This window comes from Ambystoma mexicanum, chromosome 11, assembly GCF_040938575.1.
Source record: "Ambystoma mexicanum isolate Mex_15411 chromosome 11, UKY_AmexF1_1, whole genome shotgun sequence".
NCBI lineage: Eukaryota > Metazoa > Chordata > Amphibia > Caudata > Ambystomatidae > Ambystoma > Ambystoma mexicanum.
In genome coordinates, this window is record NC_090934.1 from 950,119,305 (window position 1) to 950,144,141 (window position 24,837).

At 46.2% G+C, this 24,837-nt stretch overlaps 1 protein-coding gene across 2 annotated transcripts in view; it reads right to left on the reverse strand.

The window, feature by feature from the left end:
• Positions 1-684: 684 nt before the first annotated feature.
• The window catches only part of KMT5B (lysine methyltransferase 5B), a 685,933-nt gene continuing 661,780 nt past the window's right edge, over positions 685-24,837 (reverse strand). For both annotated transcript variants that reach the window (XM_069624095.1, XM_069624096.1), the window contains exon 10: positions 685-3,367. In XM_069624095.1, the coding sequence (XP_069480196.1) occupies positions 1,887-3,367 (1,481 nt within the window). In that variant the 3' untranslated portion in view covers positions 685-1,886. The remainder of the gene's footprint in view (positions 3,368-24,837) is intronic.

Here is a 24,837-nt window from a genome sequence, read left to right on the forward strand (position 1 = left end):
CAAAGTCCAACCAGGTATCACAAATGTAATGCAATCCAAAAATGTCAGAATAACAAGTTCTATGTTAGAAGGAAGGGAGTTCCAAATGTGGCAAATGTGCTACAGCTAAATCGAAGTATATTAATTCAGTTTCTTCAACTGTGAACAAGAAAACACTAACAGGGGTGAGAGAAAAGGTCTGGATAAAAGGAGAATTATAAAAATGACTTACTGCTGATAATCAGTACTTCAGAAACCAACAATTCACGCTTTCTTTCTTGGTTTACATTAAAGTAATTTAACAAACACCTGACGATCGCTGCAAATATGTCCATTGATGTGTGCTACTAAACTTCAATGCCTCAATATCCACTCTTTTTCTGGGGAAGAAACAATGGACCATATGAAACCTTGGGGCCAGATTTACAAAAACGTTTGCAATGGGACTTTACCATGTTAACATTTTTTTATTAAATCGGGCCCTTAATCTTTTGATGATGTTTTTACTTTCATTTGTTGTTTTCTTCCTTGTTCCCCTCCCTTGCCTCGTCGCGCTCTGAGACACTTGTGCATGAGCGCAATACAAATATATCATATAATTGTTCAAAAACTCTTCTTAAACAACGTGGATCCAACAGCACCTTTCAAAGAAAGTTAATGGGTTAAATGTTTAAACAGACAAGCCAATGACGCTTATTTAAAAAGTAGGTTTGCAATTTCCTATTTTATTGGCATGAGTATTTTTTTATTAACTTAAAAACCCTTCTGATAAGTTTGCTCAATCTTTTATGACAAATGAATTGCATGTACGACACACAAATATTTACAAAATATACATATCTTTTACTGTTCTGTACATGGGATCTTAAAGAAAATAATCTTCTACGTTTACCAGAGCTCAAAAATGGTGAACTCCACTTTTTATTTAATAAAACTATCATAGGTGACTTAAATTGTTTAGCATACTTGCAGAATTTTACAAGTGCAAAAGAAATATTCAAATAAACGAAAATTTAGGACAATTGCAAGTTGTTAGGCGATTCTTGCCATATCACATTTTGTTTCACAGCATTTTTGTGAAAAAGTAAGCACCAATCATTCCTGCAAAGAACAATTTACCTAAAAAGTATTGAAAAAGTGTTTAAATACAAGGTGTTTAATTTACATAACAAGCAATAAATACACCATATCCAAATGTTTATTCTGTATACTGCTACCCTTGTACATATAATGTACTAAAACGAAAGCCAACTTTCAACACCTTTTCAGTTTATATTAAAAAATAAAAAGAAAAAAGGAATTTGTCTGACTTTCAACCAACGGGTAGCTACAAACAAAGGCCACAAACAATACGTCTGGGACAGCATACAGTGTACAACCCACAAATGCAGAGAAAGAGGGTGGGAGGAACATCGAGCAAATAAATTCAAAACCTGTAACTTCATTGCTGGTGATATTAACATATATTAGAAAAAAGAATCAATAAAAGCTGCTACTATGATTTTTGTATTTGTGTTATTTCATCAGGTATTAAAGAACACATTAATGCTGTTTCAGAGTTAAAAACAATTAGCTATCCACATAATTGTGATTTCATTGTCCTGCATGAAAAATCTGACGTTTCTGTACATTTGCTTTATCTTTAATTTACAGATGGGCTTGATTACCTCTTTTTTGCCATACTCAGAATTGCACATAAGAAGGCTGTTAAAAAGTACAATAAAAATCTGCACAAATCAGACTTAAGAATGAGTCAGTTTGCTGTACACTTTCTACAATATTATCTTAATAAGGAACAATACAGAAGTGCTGCCATTACAATTTACACAAGTTATTAAATTGAGGAATAACTGAATGGAATTGTTTGTTGTATAAATGGGCATCATAGTCACATTAAGACCGAAGGTTCACGCATTCAGTCTCAATGACTGATCTTCTCTTCTTCTAGAAGAGATGTCAATGTCTATAGAGTCTTTTCCTACGATGAGTCTCAACCGTTTAGCTGGAGGGAGAGGAATGAAATCATCTTCAAATTCATCATCATAGCTATCATCTTCATCCTCCTCATCGTCTTCTTCAGAAGAGGATGATGAGTCATCAGTACTGTCATCTTCGTACTGATCATAACTGTCCACTTCCATTGTTGACTCCAACAGAGAAAGAGTATCGCTACAGCAAACACCGTTTTCATGTATGTCCTCTGAGTAAGTTGCTCGGTTTTCCTCTTCTCGTTTCAGTTGTATCTTTAATTTTGTAGAACTGCTTCCCGATCCAGAGCTAAAACCATTATTGAGCTTGGCTACATACAAATTACTGTCACTTTCATGGTCTTTACTTAACTTAATGCTGATCTTTGATGAATTAACTCCGTCATTCTCTTGATCGTTCGTTTTACTGCTGTTGCTATCATGGCGCCTTCGAAGAGTTAGTTTAGGAATACCTGTGCTGTTTTCAAGTATAAGCTGTGCATCATACCTCGTTGTTCTTCTTTTCTTTTTACTTTTTCCAGTTCTGATGCGGTGTTTTGATTTGGGCATTTCAGTTTTAATGACAGAGCACCCAACCGATGAAGCATTGTAGTCCTGGTAATGAACAGGAAAACCTGTCAAGTCACTTACCTCACCAGGTTCCAAATGGGAATTTATTAACTCTGGCACCATTTCTTCTTTTGCAGGTGAAACATGAGAAGCGTTATTCTCTTCTACAGGTTCTGGTGATTTTACAGTTTTTGCTCGTCTTGACTTTTTAGACGCACATGTTGCATTTCTCTGGTTAATGTCTTCCTCATTCTTCGCTGCTTTATTTGTCAGCTCATTTCTATGCATCAGATGAGATTGCTGATGCTTCAAGTTGACATCTTGGGAACTCTTTATACAACCACTTTTATAAATGTCCTGCACATTTGGTTCATGCTTGATATCAGAGGGCTCAGAGTTCATTCTAGTTCTCAGTGATCTGCGAGTGATATATGTACATCCCTGACCATGAGCATTACGTACAGATTTCATCCTGTATTCTTTTGCTGCATGTCTTGTTAAGCACCCACGCGATTCAGCCCTTTTCAATGGCCTCTCCATTCTTTTATGCCTTTTAGCAGGGATGTTTTTGTACAGCACTACTTTAGGTTGCTTAAGGACTACATTTCGAATTTTAAGCTTCTTGGAGGCATTTCTTCGTTCTGGCTGTTTACATTGACTTTTCAATCTTATTTTCGAGAGCAAAGGTTTGACAGGCTGTTTCTGTCTCTTTGGTATCCTGGAATTGTGTGTACGAGTTAGTTTTGATGAGGTAGAGTTAGATGAAACAGGAACTCTTGACACAGACGGTCTTCTTAATGTTCTACTCCTACTTTTCCTTTTTAATGCAGTTGTACCCTTTCTGTTTGAAGCTAAAGCACATAAAAATACAGTTAAGATTAGGATACAATGTGCATAATAAACCATCAGTCCTATTTCTTGTAATACATTAGTTTTATTCATTCATTCTATGCAAGAACTCAAATAAACTGTTTATATAAGCATGAAAAAACTAATGGACATTTCAAAGCTTTCAACATTTAAAACTGGATATATATATATATATATATATATATATATATATATATATATATATATATATATATATTTATAGGGAGCTTTATACTTTGGGTACATAGTTAGAGAGTGGCCTACTTTGAATAGACAGCACAGCAAGTTCAATCTGCTCTAAGCTATAGACTGCAGATATACAAAAGTGGAAACAAAACAGCCAGGAATAAAGAAAGAGATTAAGAAGTGAGACAAGGTATTGGTGGCCATGAAAAGCAGGGTCAACAACACACTTAATAGGAGGAAAGACAGACATTGACCGATTTTCTAATAAGATTAAAGCTATGTTTTGTCACATTGTAACTCTTTAAAGGCTGACTAAAGTCTAAACCCTGACTGATAGCTAGAAAGTTCACTTGTGAATTTGCAAGATAACATTTGCATTTCATCAAAAACGCATACAGGAAATTATCACACTTAACATACAAAACAAGCAAAAAACATACAGATTATGCTTGCTTCCACGTGGTAAATGGGTCACAGAATACAATACCTCAAACAGTGACCCATTACACAGACACCTGGAATCAACTCAAACACCAAGATTATGTACTGTTGTTCAACAACTTTATATCAAGGTTATATACAAGCAGGGGCCAACTTAAATGCATAACAGAATTTTCCCAAAGGGTAACAAAATCAGGATGGTCTTTTTCCAAATAGCCTTTGGAAATAGGTGTCCCAGGCCACACAGTTCAAAGCGGCAGAGGACCCTTCACCCATCTCCTCAGTCCGATTTAGTCTAGTTTAGAGCATTCCCTTGATTCCTCTCTCCAAACCTCTCCGTCTCTCTCTCATTTCTCCTCCAACCATCTGCTCCTATCTAAGGCCAAGCTGGCCTATTGGAAACGTCCTGTCCTGTCTATCTTAGCAGTAGGCTATCTCAGTCTCCATTTTACCTACTGCTCACCTTTCCTTCTACCTCCTCAGATGTTATCTTCTCCGGGATATCTCCTTCTCTCCCGGTTATTATGACCCTGATCTATGTACTCTCCCTACTATAATTTTCACTACTACCTCAGCTCGAAGCCTCACTCCTTCCACCTCTTCCTTGCTGCACTCATCCCCTGATGTTACCTCTTGAGTGTCACCCAGTCTGGTATTACCCCCTACACCTGACCCTTGGGTTTTACCACTGGCTCCTACCACCTACTATTCACTGTGGGTCCTGATGTTATCCCTTCCTTTGGATCTGTCCTCGCAATGTTACTACCTTTTCCTCAGTCACCCCCTTAATCTTCACAACCTCCTCCTCTTCCTTCTGTTACGACAACCTCCTACTTCCCAAAACCACCTTGTGTCCACTCTTACCATCTTATCTTACTGCCTCCTCCTTCCCCCTCATAACTTACATTACCTCCTCAAGCTCTGCACTTCTACCACCTCTCCTGTCTCTCAAGCCTCTGCTCCTTCCAGTGCTCAGCAGTGACCAGCCTTCAAGAAACGCAAGCCTCTTGCTACTGCTACCCACAATAGGAAACCTCAGTGGGTGCTTTTATGCTACGTTCCTTCCTCCCCTTTAGGTGGGTCATTCAGTGAAGTTCTGCACCTGTGGCTTTGGAGTAGATAAGGGATGGCATGGGTTCCCTTCCTCAGAGACCTCTCTGGGACGCAATTCACAAAGAAAACCACAAAGACTACTTCAACTGCTCGACACCACAAAGCAACTAGTCACAGAAATAATGCACAACATAAGCAACACAGTGGACCCAATATTCATCACCTCTCCAGCCATTGTATGTCTCCCTTTTCGGGTCCAGCCCATCCTGACCAAGACACTCCTCCGCCTATTCAAGAAATTCCCCACGGATGCACTAGAAGGAAACCCCATTACCTTCGCCTCGACTTCTAACCCCTTGGAAAATGTCAACGTCCAGCTGAACAAAAAAACGCACCATGAGACCAACAGCACCCATACACCATTGATACTTCAACTCAACAACATAAGCCCTCCACACATTGGTACATAGGAACTCACCAAAAGGTGTGCTATTCGCAGAAAGTAAATGTTCTGAATAACATCAACTAGAAAACCTCACCCTGAGAACACTCTGATCTGAAGGCAATACACTCAACACCATAGCCATAGGAAATGTCTACCTAACGGCCATCTTGGAAGCATCCAATTAGAGCACAGCTGTGTAGCACTGCATAAAACCACTCCTCCCAGGTCCTGCAATACCACAGTCCACTGACAAATACAAGACCCTACACAGCATTTTCACAGACAAGGTAAGGCAATAGATGACAGCTCTAAACACATCACAGGCACCCATGCCAACCCGCAACATATCAAGGTTGACTGAATTCAGAAAAAGTACTAATGAAGACCTGGAACATACTACAGAATAAGTGGAACACTCTTGTTGCCCTCAAACTCACTAACTACAAAGACTGCATTCTCCCATCCTTCGCTGTGAAGGCTATCAATAGTGAATCACACATACCACTTCTGAACATCATAAAAACATACCCCACACATGGCACCTTTCCAGATGGACTGAAAATGAAAGTGATCCTCCCCCTTGCAAAGAAACGCACACTAATCTGGATGACCTGCCCACTATCGCCCCATCACACACCTACCATGCCTCTACAATATGATTGAAGAGACCATTTGCTTGCAGTTACACGAAAGGATCACTCAGGCCAGTCTCCTACAGGACTAAATCTGGTTTCTGAAAACGATGCAACATTGAGACAGCAAACAGTCAAGTTATCGACTCCCGAAACATCCTAGACAAAGGGAATCCCTTTTTACTCTTACTCAACTTCTCTGCTGCCTTCCATACCAAAGATCATGAACACCTCCTCAGCATGCTTGCCAAGCACAGAGCCTTTAACGGAACAGTCTGCAGTGGTGCGTCACATACCCCTATAACAGAGACCAATTTGTCAAAAGGGCCCCAACAGATCCCAGCACTGTCAAGTAACCTGATGTTTCTACAAGATTGTGCCCTGTCCTCTTCAATCTCTGCTTGGAACCTCTGGAGGAAGTCCTCACCCACAGAGACATCAATGTACATCAATACACAGATGACATACAGATGTTTCTAAAGATCCGCTGCATCAATGATGTTCATCGACTCAAGCACGGTATGTCCCTCATCCAGGCTTGGATGTCAAGTGCTCAACCTGACAAAAAACAAATGAATTCTCCTAGGAATACTTCCATGCCCAGAATTGGATGACTAGACGGTTTTACGCCTCACCTCTCAACCAGAGTCAAAGCTCTCATCTATACTATCGACTGTGACAGCCTACTGAAAACACTCATCTTCAAAGAAGACAAAAGAAGCATGGTACTAGGCAGCTGTCCTATGCAAAATAAATTGTTCATCCCTGCCCTGAGTTTCAGAACATTTGTCCAAGCCCTGGTCAGCTTCCATCTTGACGGTGGCAACACCCTACTCCCAGGAGTCCCAGATGCCACGCTGGTCACTCAGAAAGCTGCCCAGCACTTTGCAGCACACCTCATCACAGGACTAAGTAAATTTGACCCCATCACCTCCACCCTCAATGAGCTACATTGGCTATCCCATCAAGCATGCATCATATACAAGACTGCTTGCATCACCTACCAAGTAGCCACACCAATACACCCGTCTACTTGGCAGAGAAACTTGCCATCTTTGGAGGCTAGTGAACCACCAGAAGCAAAAACATGGCCAGGATGGAAGAACTGCACTCTGTGTCTGGAACAAGTTAGCAATACAGACATGACTACGCCGACGACCACTACCAGATGCACTTCTGCCGAGCCATGCAGGCCAAGGGGCTGGACACGGGGGACTTTCTATTCCTCTAGGAGCTCAGCGCAAAACGCACTCTTAGTTTCCTGTTAGGTTTCGTTTTTTTTTTTTTTTGTATTGCCAGTCTCGAGTCAGTGATGCCCCCACAGCTTTTTACGAGGATTCGCAGCATGCCCTTCATTTGGACTATCTGAATTTGGCTGCTATTGTCCAGTCCATGGTGCGTGTGCTGTAACGGGACAACCCAGACTGTACATATCTGTATCCCGTTTTCACTGGCTCCCTCTCTTTGTCCGCCATTTTTTTTGTACTTGAACAAAATGTGTCTGCGTAGCCATATACAAAGTTAAAAACGTATTGCGTTGAAGGTGATCACATGTTCAATTAAAACTTATTGCAAAGTGTGTGTACAGATTTTCAAGGGCACGTTGGTCGGGGAGTCGTAAACCTGTTTCAGAAATAAAATTGCTCTGTATTAAAAAAAAAAAAAAAAAAAAAAAAAAGCCTTACCATCCTACACTTCAGGAATTATCTGAAGATCCTACTCTTCAAAGAATATCTTGCCAATCACTGATCGCTCTACTTACTCAAACCTATTTCCTCCATTTGGAGTTCCCGCTCCCCTCGCCTGCTCCCTCGACTCATTCCAGCTCCTGATACCCCTGCACCGTACTCATAACCCCTTGTGTGAATTTGTATTGTGCAGTGCTCTGTTACTTCCAAGCTTGTTTGGCACTTTGTAATACCATATACACATACATATACATATACATACTAGGTATGCTTGTGCACTCCTCAATTTACTGAATAGTCTGTGCGATCATGGAAAATGCAACATTGAATCCTCAGCAAAGAAACTTTCTACCAAGAGAAAACGCTTCCGTAACTTTGTTTTCCCACCAACACCCCTCCCCTGGTATTGGTGGGAAAGCCTAGCAACACTATCGACAGGATTCCCTGGGCCATCGAATTTCCCATTAAGGCATTCAAATGACTCTCCCAATGTTCCAGAGAAATATTTAACAATACTGCAATAGATGTTACTAGGATCTAGTGAATGCAAATGTGTTTCCAAGCCGGAGCTGGAAGGTTGCTTGAAAAGAGGCATGATTGGTCAATTGGGAGGCGGGGTGACTTATTACCCTGCAGGTTCTTACTAGGAGTTTGGGTAGGGGCAGGACTTCCAGGACTAGCCTATCCTACCAGACTGATGGATTGGGGAGGGTCTAGACCACCGGGACATGTGCACTGCAATGTGTTGGGAACCAAGATAAGGTGATCAGGAAATCCTCCTCATGTCACCCCCAGGCCCAAAATACATTGGCTTGGGGAGGCACCCGGGCCCCTGAGGCACCACCCTAGTGGTTCCCAAAACCACGTTGGGGAATATCTCACAGGCTTCACCTTGTCATCAAGGGTGGAACAAGACACTATACTGTGGCAACCCTGAAAAGCAACGAAAATAAATACAAAGCCTGCAAAACAAATGTACAAGGCAACTGAGGAACTGTATTGACATCTTCCCAGAAAGGCCTGGCTATATTTTTGGCAGCTAACAATAACGGAGGGTACGTACATGTGTAGAGAGATGGGGATGAAAGCACAGAGTGCAGCATAGTGTGTTGAACCTACACAACAAAACAGGTTTGGGTGGATCTGTGATCACTGGGCATCACAAGGTATGAAAGTACATGACATTCTTAAGATCACAGCATGTGCAAAGAAACATGTCGGGTGAAATCAATCAGAGGGACACCGGGTACCATATGCTATATGCCAATGCCAGTAACAGGCAAGCAATACAATAGGAAAACAAGTTTAAACGTAAGACTGCAAATGGGATACAAAGGCTTGTTTGGGAAGTCCATCTGTAGGTTTGGCCATCAATTTGGCAGCTCCCAGAAGGTAAAGTTTATACACTTGAATAAACACCCAGGACACCCCTCTGGTGCCTTCACCATGTCGTGTCTGGGTCCATTCTCAGTGTTCTACACGGGGGATTGGCGTTCTGTAGTCTAATCTCTGAAGGACCTAATTTAGCCTTTGGGGAGTCAGCCCATGCAGCCACAAGCACCTCCATGCATCAATCAGACAGATTTGGATGTCCATATGTTCTCTCTTGTTCCATGCGAAAATGTGCTTGGATGCTGGATCGTGGTGCTGAACCTGGCTGTTCTCTCTGGCCAAGATCCTGACACCAGGTTTGGCCGGGGGAGGCAGGGTTTATCAGTTTCCTCAACCAGGTCACACTGATGTGAACGAGCACTGTGGGAGCAAAGTGGGCGAGGTCCCAGTCAACGGGTGTGCTTTAAACAGACACACAGCCTTTATCGTCCATTTCTGACATAGTACATTCTTCAGTCACAAGGTCAAGGGGCAAGAGTATAAGGACTGATCATGAGGGTCCATTTTTTTCTTGTGACACTTTGAGCACTCTTTGAAGAGGGATTTCTCAGTCTTAAGAAGGTCTTTGGTCTACCTTCTGGCAGATCCATGTTCTGTTGACATTTTGAAGAATTGAGAAGGTAGGTGGCACAAACAACACTAGGTCTGCTGTACGAATGAATTTAATGTTCCCTTGTAGAAGTAAAAAGCCGGCAAAACATTGCATTTATGGAAAAGTACAGAAGATTACAAGAGTACAGAATGTACTAACATACTAACACACTAGGAATTTGAAGATGGCTCTGAAGGGAGGAGCCTTAGCATCACTCACTAATTGGCCCAAGCCTAGAAAAGATCAAAAAGGCCATAGTGATAGGCTACAAGTTAATACCTCTATCTCCTTTACTGCAGATTCTGAACCAGAAAAAGTGGAATTGTTGCCAGCATGTCAACCTATTAAAGTTCCAATGTTAGTGAACCAGGGAATCTCTGTGGCGTCTTTGTCATGTGGGGTCTGGGTCCATCTCAGTGCTTTGCATGTGGAATTGGAAATCTGCAGTCTGTACTCTGAGGACGCCCAACCTAACCTGCAGAACTGTCATGAAACTGAGCAGGGTCAACACACACACACCAACCTGTTTTGCTACCCGTACACACAATATAACATAATAAAAAGAATAATGATGATCTTTATTCTTCTTGAAATGTCCCTCCACCTCCTTACTTTACACCTTGTCTTACTTAGTGGATGCTTCCCCCTGAATCACCTCCACCCATCCTGTTTCTCAGCCTCATTCTAATTTATCAACACCTCCTCCTGCAGTAATACCTCCTTGAAACATTTCCCTTCCTTCTCTCAAACTCCTCCCTCTTCTCCATCTTCACCTTCTCCAGTAGTGCAGTCTCCTTCTAATCTTTACCCCCTCTCCTTTCCTGTAAATTCACTTTCTCCAGCCTCCATTCTGTCCTACTCACCAAATTCCTCCTCTCTTTTCCAACTCATTCTGCTTCCAAACTGTTTTTGCTCTGCACCTCCACCCTCGTAGTCTTCCTTCAACACTCAGATCCTGCTAACCCCTTGTACAAGGAGTAAAGCCTCACCCCTGGCGAACGCCATCCATTAACTACTTTCTGGTGTGTTCGATTATTAACCTTGGCCTGGGATTGGTCACTAGTAGCTTGTATGCAGCTTCCCAGCGGCTCTGAAGACCACCCCCCCCCCCACACGCGCTCGCCTGCCTCTGATCAGCAGATGGTGTTGGCCACCATCTTGGATTCACATAATACGCATGATCATGAGGCTTTGGGGGGAGTTGGATGCTTCACAACTTCTTCTCGCTACCCTGCTCCCTACAGGAGTTCAGTAAGTTGGGGCTTTCATACCAGTGGGGGCTTGTGCATGGTTGCCTTGCTCTCCATTATTGTCCTCTGCAATATCTATGATGTACACTTCTGCACTAATCTCTTTCACCCACTGGGGATTAGTATCAGGTTTCTACTTTGTACATGGTTGGCAACATACTGCTTTTGGGGTTCATTTCCACACAGAGAGTAGCGACTTCAGTACCTGCTTTTGGGGGGTTTAAGGTTCCCTAAAAGGACTAGTGCTTTAAGTTTAACCCCAGTGACGAGTCATTGCGGCAGGGATGTGATGGGGGTGGAACAGAGTACACTTTCCATACCGCCACCACACCCAGCATCATTCAGCAGGTGGCGGCACTTGGTAACCTGGCATTTCACTCTGAGTGCTAGAAAGGGGACTTTATCACAGGGGCATGGGGATGGGCCAGGTTGCTTTCACAACTCTGAAAAAAATATTTTACAGTCCTTCCTTTCTTACATAGTTTTACAATGCAGGCAGAACATACATGATGGTTAAAAGTGTTTTTGTTCCTAACATTTGGGGAAGGCGTATGACTTTCTTACAGCGAACTACACGAGTACCACTAAGGAGGGATATCTTTTTAGCTTGAAACTTTGTGGTACTTAAATGGATGGCATCTAAGGAATTCCTTTACAAGATGTATGCATTCAATGGGCAGTCAACAAAGTGAGGGACAGACTGGGGTCGCATTAAAGCAGTCTAAAGTTGCTTGATGTAAAAGCAATTTTGTCTATAATATTCTGTATTTTGTTACACCTTCTTGTAAGAATACACTGCCCCCTGATTCACTTTGGTGACCTGTCTGGATGTTCTGATCTCCTCAGACCTTCCCCTTTCTATCCCTCTCACTACTCCTCTCTCTTGGAGTGATACTTTCTCTTCTGCTTTTCTTCCAGCTCACCCTCTCTTCCCCCCAGGCTAAGCCAATAACAGTACTGCCACCCACCTTCTCAGTTATCCGACCCATGAAGTGTGTTTCAGTTGAGGCTTTCGCCGCCACTTTCTAACCTCCCCACCCCCCCTTTGGCTGACTCACACCCTGACACAGCCCTTCCCATGCTCCACTCTGCTATATCTGAAATCCTCAATGTTCTTGCCCCTGTCATGAGGATCTGCTTGAAGCCCAAAGCCAAGTGCAATTCCTGGTACGACTCAGACCTCGTCACCTTCAAAAGCAAGTGCAGGGTTGCTGAGCAGAAATGGCGTGCTTCTGGTACATCCTATGACAAACTGGCCTGCCACCTGCTCCAAAGGCAATAACGGCACTCTTTCTGCACCAAGAAGAGAGTTCACATCCAAGCCCAAGTTTCTGCGGCCTCGAACAACTCGGCCGAACTCTTTAAAATCTGCAAGGAACTGGCCAATCCTGCTGCAGTCTCTACCTCTCCTGTTCCTTGTCGGCCCTCTGCACGGCTCGGGCTTCTCATTTCATCTCTAAAACTCAGGACATACTGTCCTCTCTCTCTTCCTCTCCCCCTAACCCCTCTACTCCGTGCTCTTCCTCTTGCCCTTCTTCTCGGCCTTTCCCCTGTTCTCCCCAGACAAGGTTTCTAGAGAAGTCAGATCTATGAAGGTTTCATCAAAACAGGTTCATCCCTGTTCCTCCAAAACCATCAAGGACCACATTGACTACCTGGCTCCTGCTCTGGCCAACTTCTGCAACCACTCCTTCATCACTGGAGCCTTCCCATCGCCCTGAAGTAGTCCCTTGTACACCCTCTTCTTAAGAAACCCTGTGCTGACCCGTCCTGCCCGGCAACTATCGCCCAATCTCCATCACTCCCTTCCTCGGCAAACTCCTGGAATAGCTGACCATCTCCCAGCTTCATCTTCACACTGAATCTGTTGGTTGTCTTCATGACCATCAGTATGGCTTCAGAGTGGCCAGAAGCACGGAAACTGCTCTCCTGAACATCCATGAAGACCTGCTCTCAAACCTTGATTCCAACACCCTGTGTCCTCATCTTACTTGATCTCTCTTCCGCCTTTGACACAGTCAACCATGCCACCCTGCTCAACCGTCTGTGATGACATGGGTATCACCGGTCAGACCCTGGCGTGGCTGACTTCTTTCCTCTCTGATAGACCCTCCAAGGTCGAACTTGGGTCCTTCCTCTCCTCTATCTCAATCTCTACCTTTGGTGTCCCCCAGGTGTCTAACCTCTCTCCCTGGCTGTTCAACAAATACCTGGCACTTCTTGCCCACTGCATTGCCGCTCTCTGCCCCAACTTTCAGTGCTATGCGGATGACACTCGGCTCATTTTCAGGCTACCTTCCGCCACCTCTTCTCCGTCTATCATCTCTGACTGTCTGCTATCCAGGAGTGGTGTGTCACCAATGATCTCTGCCTTAATGCCTCTAAGACAGATTCTCCTTCTCGGCACACCCGCTCCCTCCTTTCCTGTCACTCTCTGGCCAGCCTCTCTTGGCCCTCTTCCTGCTCCCACCTGCTAGGCTAAAAACCTCAGGGTCATCTTCGACTCCTCCATCTCCTGCTCTCCTCACTTCTCTGACGTCTCAAAGAAGTCACACTAGCAGCTGCACCTTCTCAGAGGTATTCTTCCTTTCCTCTCCTTCCCCCAGAAGCTCACTGTCTCCAGAGCTCTGCTTCTCTCTAAACTGGCCAATTGCAACAGCCTCTTTTTAAATCTGCCTGCTTCTACTCTCCACTTTCTGAAACTCATCCAGAACAGGACTGCCAGAATGGTCCTTGGCCTCAAGACCAAGAATCATATCTCTCCATGACTCTGCACTGGCTCCCAGTGGCTGAGAGGATTAAGTTCAAAACCCTCTGCATTGTCCACAAGGCCTTCTAGGGCATGGGGCATCAATACCTTCAACTCTCTCTTCCTAAATATCTTCCTTCTCAAGCTTTTCGCTCATCCACCTCCAACTTCCTCAAGGTCAGTCGCTTCTCCAAGCAACGAGTTGATGGTAGATCTATCTCTTTGGCTGGGGCCTCCCCTGGAACAGCCTCCATGAAACTTGAGGAGAACCATCTCTGGTTCCGGAAGCACCTCAAAACCTTCCTCTTTGCTTCTGCTTTCTCTCCTCCTTTCCTCTGCTGAAGGCCTGGCTGAAACTGTACTGGTTACCTGGCCACCCTCTGTTCTTGGGCCCAGGTCCCCTGCCCCGCCAGTTACAAACCTGCACTGCCTACCTGGAAACCCCTGCACTTGGGGACTGTTTTCTGTATCCCTATAGTGCCCCACCAGCACTTGACACCTGATGTCTGCACTTACCCTTGCACTTGCCACCAGCTGGCCCTACTTCTCTTATTGTTTTTATGTACTCTATTATCCCATGTACTGCACTGTTCCCCCTCCTCCCACTCCGCACTTTTCCTCCTCCCCTTCCCCTGCACTTGCGCAATCTGAATGACACTATGACACTTGGCCTAGTAGGTTCGGTGTCGCTGTCTTCCCTCTGTTCCCCCTTCCTTGCTGCGTCGCACCTTGAAACAATTGTTTATAGGCACGTTGCAAATGCCATATCATAGCATTATACAGACTATGTGAAAATTATGAATTAAATAAAAGGGCCACAGCATGGCACATTTTCAACTAAGGACTAACAAAATCTATACTCTAGGAAAATGTCTTAATGCCCAAAGAGGTAAACAACCCAATGAACAAAAATACATATACGACCATGAGTCTGATTCAAGAGAAATTTGAAGATTATGATTCAGTCAACACAATATTGAGACAGACAGAAGGCAGTGTTTAAAGATGGATACAATATTCAGGCCACATGATTCTAGTATACCTATAAGATGAGAGAGCAGAATCTGCAACTCCCACAGGCTTTTCATTATGAATTAGCCATTCCTGCATCTAATAACATATAGCAGCGGTTACTTACCTAGTACAGTAATTTCTGTGGATTTCATAAACCCCATCTAGAGTTTGGTCCAGAGTAGTTAAAGGGCACTAACAGGGGTGTTCCTGTCATACTATCCCAACCCTAAGTGTACAGGTACCCATGGTCCTTCATGCAACATGGGCCTCAGATTGTTTCTTTATCTGACATGACGTGCACAGCGCAGGTAGAGTAACCGAAGATTGTGTAGGTCTTGTGAGAAACCTGAAGGTTTCTCCCCGACTAGTCCCTGGGGATTTGTCAACCAGGTGGCCAGGACACGGCCATCGATATTAGATCCAGTTCCTGGGGGTGGACCAGTGAGGGAGGATCGCCTGGATGGGGGTCCTCAGGGAATGGAAGTTGGATACCAACAGGTGAGATTTAGTATCCCCCTTCTTATAACACCTTTTCCCCCATCCTACCCCATAGGATACTCCAACACTCTACCCCCAACCCCTTTTCCGACGCAAACACTTTCGCACACCACAAAAGACGACGGACAAACACCAGAGCCGTTTACCCGACATGTCCCACCGCAAGGGTCAGGAAAAGTCAGGCAATTGAAAAGAATCACACACACCTGACTGCCCTTTCCCTTCCCACAGGGATAAAAGGTGGAGCACGAGAGCACGATATGAGCAAGCAGACTGCACAACGAGAGAGCTAATTCAGCACGGCAGTTTAAAAGGAGGAGAAAGACGGCACAAACCAAGAGGGCGACAAGGAGAGAAGGAACAAGTTACTTACCTGTAACTGTTCTCCAGCATGGGTCTGGCATGGATTCACATGCTCATGAATATTCCCTGTCGTCAGGCTGGGAATCCTTGGTAAAGAAAAAAAATCAGTTTCACTTCTGAACTGTCTTTCTCCTAACAACCAATCACTGGTCTCTGGGTCATACTGACCCCAGCCAATGACTTCCCTCTACCTAAGCCCCTTCTCTGGCAGCCATCTTAAAATTTTGTAGCACGTAAAGTGGCAGTAGGACCAAGAGAAAAGCCGCAGAGGGGTAGGCGGGAGGGTTTGTATGTCAATCCATGCCAGACTCATGCTGGAGAACAGTTACAAGTAAGTAACTTGTTCCTTCTCCAGCATGGGGTCTGGCATGGATTCACATGCTCATGGATAAAGAATACATAGCAGTACACACATGCATAACCACGGGAGGTGGCAAGGCTCAACAATAAGCATCTCAACATTAAGCATCTCTTAACTCCTCACCAGGCTCACCTTCAAGCAAACAAGTTGTGCAGCACTGCTTGGCCGACTCTGGACTCCTCCCTGGTATCCCCGTCGACGCAGTAGAACTTTGTGAAGGTGTGCATCGACCCCCCACGTAGCAGCCCTGCAGATGTCAAGCAGGGGCACACCAGACAGGAACGCCGTAGTTGCAGCGATCGCTCTGGTCGAATGGGCTCTCGGACGGCCAGGCAACGGGTTTGCCAACCAGTGAATGGGTAATGCAGCCAGAGAGCCACCTGGAAATGGAAGTCTTGGAGAGTCCCTTCCCATGGTTCACAGGGCCAAAGTTCACAAAAAGTTGAGACGTCTTCCGGAAGCTTTTCGTGCAGTCCACATAGAACTTCAGCGCTCTAGCCACATCCAGCGAGTGCAAATTCCTCTCAGCCGGCGACAAAGGCGTCGGGAAGAATACAGGTAACACCAAGGGCTTGTTTAGATGAAAATCCGACAGAACCTTGGGCATGAAGGAAGGGTGCGTCCACAGCACTACCCTCTTCTCGTGGGATGTCAAATAAGGTGGGTTACAAGAGAGGGCCTGGATCTCTCCCACTCGTCGTGCGGAAGGGATGGCCACAATAAAAGCTGTTTTCCACGACAAACAATTCAGTGGCGCCGAATGCATAGGCTCAAATGGATGACCCATGAGCTTAGTAAGCACTACATTGAGCTCCCACGCCGGGGCCGGAGCCTTCACCGGCAGGAACGAGCGAAATAGTCCGTTGATGAACTCCTTGACCAAACGATGCAACCATAAGCATGATCGTCCAGGAGATCTGGTGTAGCAGGAGATAGCCGCCAGATGAACCTTGATGGAAGCATGGACCAGTCCTGCCTTGGCCAACGACAACAAATACGGAAGTACCTGCAGAGCAGTGACTCAGAGGGTCGATCTTCTGAGTACGGCACCAAACGGCGAACCTCTTCCACTTGTGCCTGTAGCATTTGAGAGTAGATGGAGCTCTGGCCTTGGCAAGCACCTCCTTACAATCCGCTGGGAGATTGTAGCCCCCAAACTAGTGCTGCAGGAGCCAGGCCTTCAGTTGCAGTGATCCTGGGTCATGGTGCAGAATCGCGCCTCCATCCCTGGTGAGATCTGCGACCGCAGGAAGCTTGACTGGAGGGGCCACTGACATGTCCAGAAGGTCCGGGTACTATCTGTCTCGGCAACACCGGTGCGACAAGGATCATTCTGCACCGGGACCGTCTGAGTCGATTGACTAGTCGAAGAAGCAACGGCGGGACTGCATACAGAAACAGGCTGTCCCAGGGGAAAGAGAATGCATCCCCCATGTTCCCCGACTCGGGAAACCTGCTGGCGAACCTCCGGCACTTGGTGTTCGTCAGCGTCGCAAACAGATCGATCTGGGGATTGTCCCATCTGCGGAACAGGTGATCCACTTGGTCCTGCCAAAGCTCCCACTCGTGGCAAGAGCGCAGCTCCCCGCTGAGAAAGTCGGCAACAGTGTTCTTCACTCCTGCCAAATGGAACGGGATGAGGAACATACCCTAGGCTATGGCCCAGTGCCAAAGGTCCTGCGCCTCTTTGGAGAGCGCCAGGTATCTGGTTCTCCCCTGCTTCCAGATGTCATTGTGGTGGTGTTGTCCGTGAAGACCCGTACCACCTTGCCCTTGAGGGATGGAAGGAAGTACTCGAGGGCCCAAAACACTGCCCGTAGGACCAACATGTTGATGTGCAACATCTTCTCCTCCGGCAGCCACAGGCCTCTTGAATGAAGACTTCCGGTGTGCGCTCCCCATCCTTCGAGGGAGGCGTCTGTCGTGACCGTCTCCTGATGAGGTGGGGTCTTGAAATCCACGCCTGCAGACAGATGTGCCTGCACTCCGCACCACCATATCGCTTGACAGAAACTCTTGTCGAGTGTGATCTTGTCCTCAAAGCTTCCCGACACTTGTATCCACCGGGCGTCGAGGAACTCCTGCAGTAGATGCATCCGTAGCCTGCACAGCCGAATGAGGTATAAGCATGACGCCAAGCAGGGACTTGATGGACCTCACCCTTGCGATCTTCAGTGCCAACAGCCGTTGTACCTTGCCGAAGATGGCCACTATCCTCTCCTCCTACAGAGATGCCAGGCACGATCCCAGACACTGCGCGTCCTGCGATGGAATCAAGCAGGACTTTGCATAGTTCACCGAGAACCCCAGATCCATCAGCAGTCGGACGGTCCTCGCTGTATGTTCGATGGCAATGTCCATTGAGCTTGCCCGGATGAGCCAGTCGTCCAGGTAGGGGCACACGTGGACCCCTCGTAGAAGCAGGTGCGGTGCCACTGGCGCCAGGCACTTGGTGAAAACCATTGGCGCTGACTTCAATCCGAAGGGAAGGGCCTTGAAGCACGAAGCGCAGGAACTTGCAGTGGCCCTTGTGAATGGGGATGTGAAAATAGGCATCCTCCTAGTCCAGCGATGACAGAAAGTCACCCTTTTCCATCTGTCCTAGCACGTGCTGAAGAGTCACCATCCAAAACTTTTGAGACTTGATGTACTTGTTCAGACGGCGGAGGTCTAGGATGGGCATCCAACCGCCGGTCTTCTTTTTGACAAGGAAGTAACGAGAGTACACTCCAGAACCTCTTTGGGACAAGCTCTATCGCACCCTTTTTTTAGCATGATCCGCACCTCCAGCAAAACCTGAGGGACGTGGTTTTCCTGCCGGGCCACGGGTGGTATATGGGGACACTTCTGTTGGAACTCTAGGTTGTGTCCGTGGGCGAGAGCGTCCAGCACCCAACGGTCAGTGGAGATGGTCTTCCACACGCTGACGAAGTTCGCCAGCCAGCCTCCCACGGGGTGCACGGGTGGGGGCCCGACTCCACTGCCTGTTCAATCCTGTTTTGATGTTGAAGCGCCGCCTTGGGGGCCCTGGTGACGACGTCCACCTCCAGACTTGGCCCAGCCCCTGTAGGTCTCCTGGGCCGACAAGTGGGAGGGTTGGCGGTAGGAAGAAGCACCTCTCCCAAATCCTTTGGAAGAACCTTGGGATTTTCATCCGGAAGTCCGAAACGATGGCTGTCGCTGCTGAAGCGTGCCCAAGGCACGAGACGTCTCTGTGTCCACCTTGATGGCCTGAAGAGACTCATCCGCAGTCTTCCCAAAAAATTGTCCCTGTCGAAGGACATGTCCAACACCTTCGACTGAACATCCTGGTGGAAATTAGTGGCCCTCAGCCAGCCCCGCTGATGAAGGCAAACGCTGTTGCCCATTTGGCGGAACCCCGTGTTGGCGATATCCGTGGCCACTGTAATGACGTGGTCCGATGCCATCTCACCTTGCTGTAGGATCGCCAACATCTCCGCCCTCTTGTCGTCGGGAAGGAAGTCCAGGAGGGGGGAATTGTTGAACCAAAGTTCTCTGTAGTAACGCGCCACGATGGCGAGGGCGTTAGCGGGCTTGATGGCCGTTGCTGCCGATGTGATAACTCTTCGCACCATGGCATCCAACTTCTTACCCTCACTGTCTGGGGGGGCGGGGTAGGAGGCCGCCGATGAGGAGGAGCCGAAGATTTCTTCTTGGCTGCCACCGAAACCACAGAGTCCGGAGATGGCTGGGACCGTAAGCACTTGGAAGCAGAGTCCGGCACCATATATTTCTTCTCATAACGGTCCCTCTTCACAGGAGCCGATGAAGGGTTCTTCATGAGGGACAGTTCTCCGTTTAGGCTGAATTTCCTAACCTAGTGAGTCCACCAGCAGCTTTTCTGGATTTCTGGAGTTTGTTTTTTTCTCCTGCCAAGAGTGAGACTCTTTTCCTCACACTCTTGGACATGATTTGAGGGGTTCCTTTGACTGTTAATGTGTTTTATGGGCTATGGGGTCTTTTACTCCATAGGGTCTTGTGTTTTTACTATGTGTGTTACACAGCACCCTCAGTGCAATGACACAGGGGTGTCATAGTGACACCCCACCATAGACCCCATACCCTGGGACTGACTACTGTCTCCCAGGGCATGTAAAGTCACCATTGGCTTTACTAGTCCCAAATTATGAACAGAAACCAGTACAAACCATCATATTGTGGACGTACTGGTCGGGTAATTCGATTGCCCCGGGGTCTGTTATTCGAGGGGGCACGCCTCCATCCCCCCTGATCAAGTTTTGGCTGGTGGCAGTGGATACTACTTTTTATATTCGACCGCAAATATATCTCTATGGGATTTTCCCATTGTTCGAGGCTACCAACTTTAATTATTTAATTCATATAGCCTCGAACATACCGCCGGGGTATTTATTTAATATTAATTCACTATTTTTTGCCAGAACTCGATTGTAAAATGGCGTTTGTGTTCTCTTCTGTGACTCCAACCCAAGTCGAGCCCTTTGTTCCAGTTTTTGGCGGGCTTCTCCACAGAAGCCTCCAAAAGTGGTGCCACTCTGTCTGTGTACCACAGGGGGTGTGGGAGGGGGTTTAGGCACCCTGGACTGAGTTGCCTTGGCAACTCAAGTCGCACTCTTGTGTGATTGGTCCAAGTGGTGAGCCGGCCGGCTCACCACTTAGCATGTTTGATTGACAGCTAGGCTGAATGAATGGGGGTTTCTTGCAACAACAAAAAAACAAGGCTTTTGGGACTGGAACTTCAGAAGTCGCCACAGGACCCGAGAATCCGAAGAGGGAGAAGCTGAGCCGACCTGCAACGACGACACCCCCGGTGGAAGGGAACTGCACAGGTTTCTGTCTAACACTGGTGTACAGCGGTGGGATTTGTATTGAGTATACACTTTAGTGTGCTTGTAGATACTTTAGGACAACTAACCACAAGGCTTAGCACTATAAAAAAAAAAAAATATATATGATTTTCAAAAAACCTGTCTACTATGGAAAGTTATACCCTAGAATCATTGTCTGCCAAAACTGCTGATTGCTTGAACGTACTGTGTAGACATAAGAACCTCTCTGGGAAGGGCAAGAAAATCGAACTTATAGAAAGATTGTTAGAAAATCAAAGTCTGGGTGGTACAGAAGAATCTACCCCCCCAGCAAATGTAGATAACAGTGATGGTATTGAACTGAATCAAAGTATTGATAATCTTGATAATGAGTCAGACGAGGAAAGTGAGCCTAATGCAGTTAGCCACCCGGAACCTCTGTCTGCTTTACCAACTGTACCTACTGGACCTATACCAGGTCCCACATGTAATCCTGAATATTTTGAACTTGAAAAAATGAAGCTGGAATTAGAATACAAACGTTTTATTACTCAATCTGAACGGAATCAAGAGTTAGAGTTCAGGAGAATTCAATGCCCAAGCTGAGCAGAAGTAAGCTGAGTTGAAGCTCAGAGAAATAGAGCTTAATCATGAACTTGAAATGAAAAAGTTGTCTGTGGAAACTGCTTCTCTCTCTTCTGGTTCCTCTAGGAGTTCCAGTTCCAAAAGACCCCGGATGCCTAAGGAATTAGTGGGTATGTATGAACCTAAATTGGATGTGTTGGATTCGTTGAAAATGTTTGAATACAATCATGGGCTCCAGGACATCACAGGGAATGAGCTACTTCCTTGGTTGTTCTCTAGGCTTCCCCCTGTTGCAACTGACGTGGTAATGGAGTTGGGGGAGGTGGATAAGAAGGATTATGAGTGTGTGAAGCTAGCTTTAATAGCTAGATTTGTGAAGACCCCTTCCCAGTGCCTTAAGAGGTTTAGGACCCTCAAAAAAGCATGATGGTACCCCTTGGGCTACCTGGGTGAGTGAAAGTTTGAAAAACTTAGAGGGATGGATTAAGGGTTACAGGGTTAACACGTACGAGGGAATGAAGAATCTTGTAATGTTGGAGTCAATTTATGATGCCTGGTCTCCTGAGCTCAGACAGCACTTGGCTGATTCAAAGGAATTGGATTCCAGGAAGCTAGCTAAGGCTGCTGACTTGTGGGTTGCCAACAAGGCTACTCCAAAGATTCTGGGGCTACTCAGAAGAAGGATGAGGGAAAACAGCCTAAAAAGGACTCTAAAGAGAATTCTAATAATTCCAATCCCAACGAGGGCCCCAAACAAAACCATAAGGGTAAACCACAAGGGAAACCGAATCAGGCTAGTGTACCTTCTGGTGCCAAACCAGAAGGAGGTCAGAACAAGCCACCATTCCAAAAAGCATTTGGTAAATGCTTTGTTTGTGGCTCTACTGACCATGTGAAAAGAGATCCCAGATGAAAGGGTAAACCTTCAGGGGTCCAGCTTGTCTCCTTAGCCTTCGCTCCAGAGGAGGAAGTATAAATGGCAAGTGGAAACTTTCTATTACTGGCTGACGAACCCATTGGAGTCTCAGCCAGTGTTTCTTTAGTGTCTCTGGGTTTGTGGGAACAACAGAATTTAGATGTCTATAATTCTATCCCAGATAATACTAAAGAGTATTATAAGGACAGTGTCCAGGTGAATGGTCAGGAGACTCCTGCCATTAGGGACACTGGGGCCAGCATAACTGTGGAGGACAAGTCGTTTTTTCAGGAAGAGGATGTTGCTAAGGCACCCAAACGCCTCACCAAGTTAGCTGAAGGGCCTGTGCAGATGCTTCCCCAATTACCAGTTCTCATCCAGTGTAATGACATGACTGTGAAGATACCTGTCAGCATACAAAGTGAGGTGCCAGGAAGGGTTCTGTTGGGTAATGACTTGAAAACTCTTGGAGAAGTGTCACATACCCCCAGACCTCCTAGTAAAAGGTTACAGGAGCTCACCAGACCTGCAAGGGAGAGAACCATGAGGGGTACTCCCAAGGAGATGATGAAGAAAGAGATCACTCCCTACTCCACTGGAGCTGTCAGCTGCTGTATCCAAACAACAAGAAGAAAAGGGGAAACCTAAAACTTCTAAAAAGAAACCAGCAGTCAACACTCCAGTGCAGCCCACAAGGACTTCCCCGAGGTTGTCCAAAGTTACACCTGTAACTCCCCCTCCAGCTGAGGCTGAGAGGGTGGTACAACCCTGTGTGGTTGAACTAGACTCTGAGGAAGAGCTAGTGGAAGGCCAGGAACTCATTGGAGATCTAGATCCTGTTGACCATCTTGAGCTGCAGTCTTTACTGGCAGAAGGTGGACCCAACAGGGCAGGCTTCAGTAAGGGACAGAGAGAATGTCCAACTCTGGAAGGTCTTTGCCACCAGGCAGATGCTCGGGCTGAAGGGCAAGAGCCTGGGAAATATAGGTTGCACTGGGAAGATGGCCTCTTCTACAGTGAACCAACAGAGTCTGCCCCTGGGGACTACAAACGACTTGTAGAACCCCAAGAGAACAGACAACAGTTCTTGCAGTTAGCCCATGAGATTCCTTTGGCTTGTCACTTGAGTTTAAAGAAGACTAAGGAAAGGCTCTCACTCTACTTTTATTGGCCAAAGATGGGGGCTGAAGTAGATAAGTACTGCAGGAGCTGCCACACCTGCCAGACTTCTGGTAAGGTTGGCTCCAAGAATGTGGCACCCTTAGTGCCTCTCCCAGTTGTGGGAGTCCCATTACAGAGGGTAGGGATTGACATTGCTGGTCCCCTTGATCCTCCAACCTCCTCAGGCAACAGGTTTATTCTTGGTGTAGTAGACCATGCTACTAGGTATCCTGAGGCAATTCCTATGAGGACTGTTACAGCTGCGGCTGTGGCTAAGGCCCTCCTTGGCATTTTTACCAGGGTTGGGTTTCCTAAGGAAGTCATCTCTGACAGGGGGTCACATTTTATGTCCCACTACATGAAAGCCATGTGGAAAACCTGCAGAGTTACTTACAAGTTCTCAACCGCATACCACCCTCAGACAAATGGATTGGTTGAAAGGTTCAACAGAACCATGAAGAGCATGATAGGTGCTTTAGAGGACCCCCTTAAAAGAAAGTGGGATCTTCTTCTGCCATGCCTTCTCTTTGCTTATAGAGAAGTCCCTCAGGAGGGTGTAGGCTATTCTCCCTTCAAACTTCTTTATGGCCATCCCGTCAGAGGCCCCTTAGCCCTGATTAAGGAGGGGTTGGAGAGTGCTCCTTCCCCCAAGCCAGTCAGAGTGACTGACTATGTGATAGGTCTCCGGAGGAGAATGTCACACATGATGGCAGAAGCTAGTGATAACCTGAAAGCTGGTCAAGCTTTGGTCAAGCACTGGCATGATCAAAAGGCTAACATGGTTGAGTTTACTCAAGACCAGCTAGTTCTAGTTATGATTCCAACAAGGCAGAGGGCCTTGCAAGACAAATGGATGGGACCCTTCAAAGTTGTGGATAAACTTGGAGAGGTCAACTATGTGGTGGACTTGGGCAATCCCAAGCAGGCTCCCACAGTCTTCCACACCAACCGACTAAAAGCGTATGTCTCCAGACCTGATGTAGGAGCTTTGCTTCTAGCATCATCAGAGGAAGGAGAGAGTGAAGCTCTTCCTGATCTCCTCAGAGGCTTACCTTTGGACGAAAAGATTGAAGGAGTAAATCTCTCTGACACCTGAGCAACAAGAAGAGTGCAGATCTATGTTGAATCAGTTTGCCTCTCTGTTCTCACTTTCACCAGGCTTGACCCCTTGGGGACAGCATGACATACTCACTGGTGACTGTCTGCCAGTCAAAAGCAGAGGATACCGGATGTCAGAGAATGTAAGAACCCACATCAAAGGTGAGGTCAGCAAGATGCTTGATCTCGGGGTAATAGAGCCCTCTACTAGTCCATGGT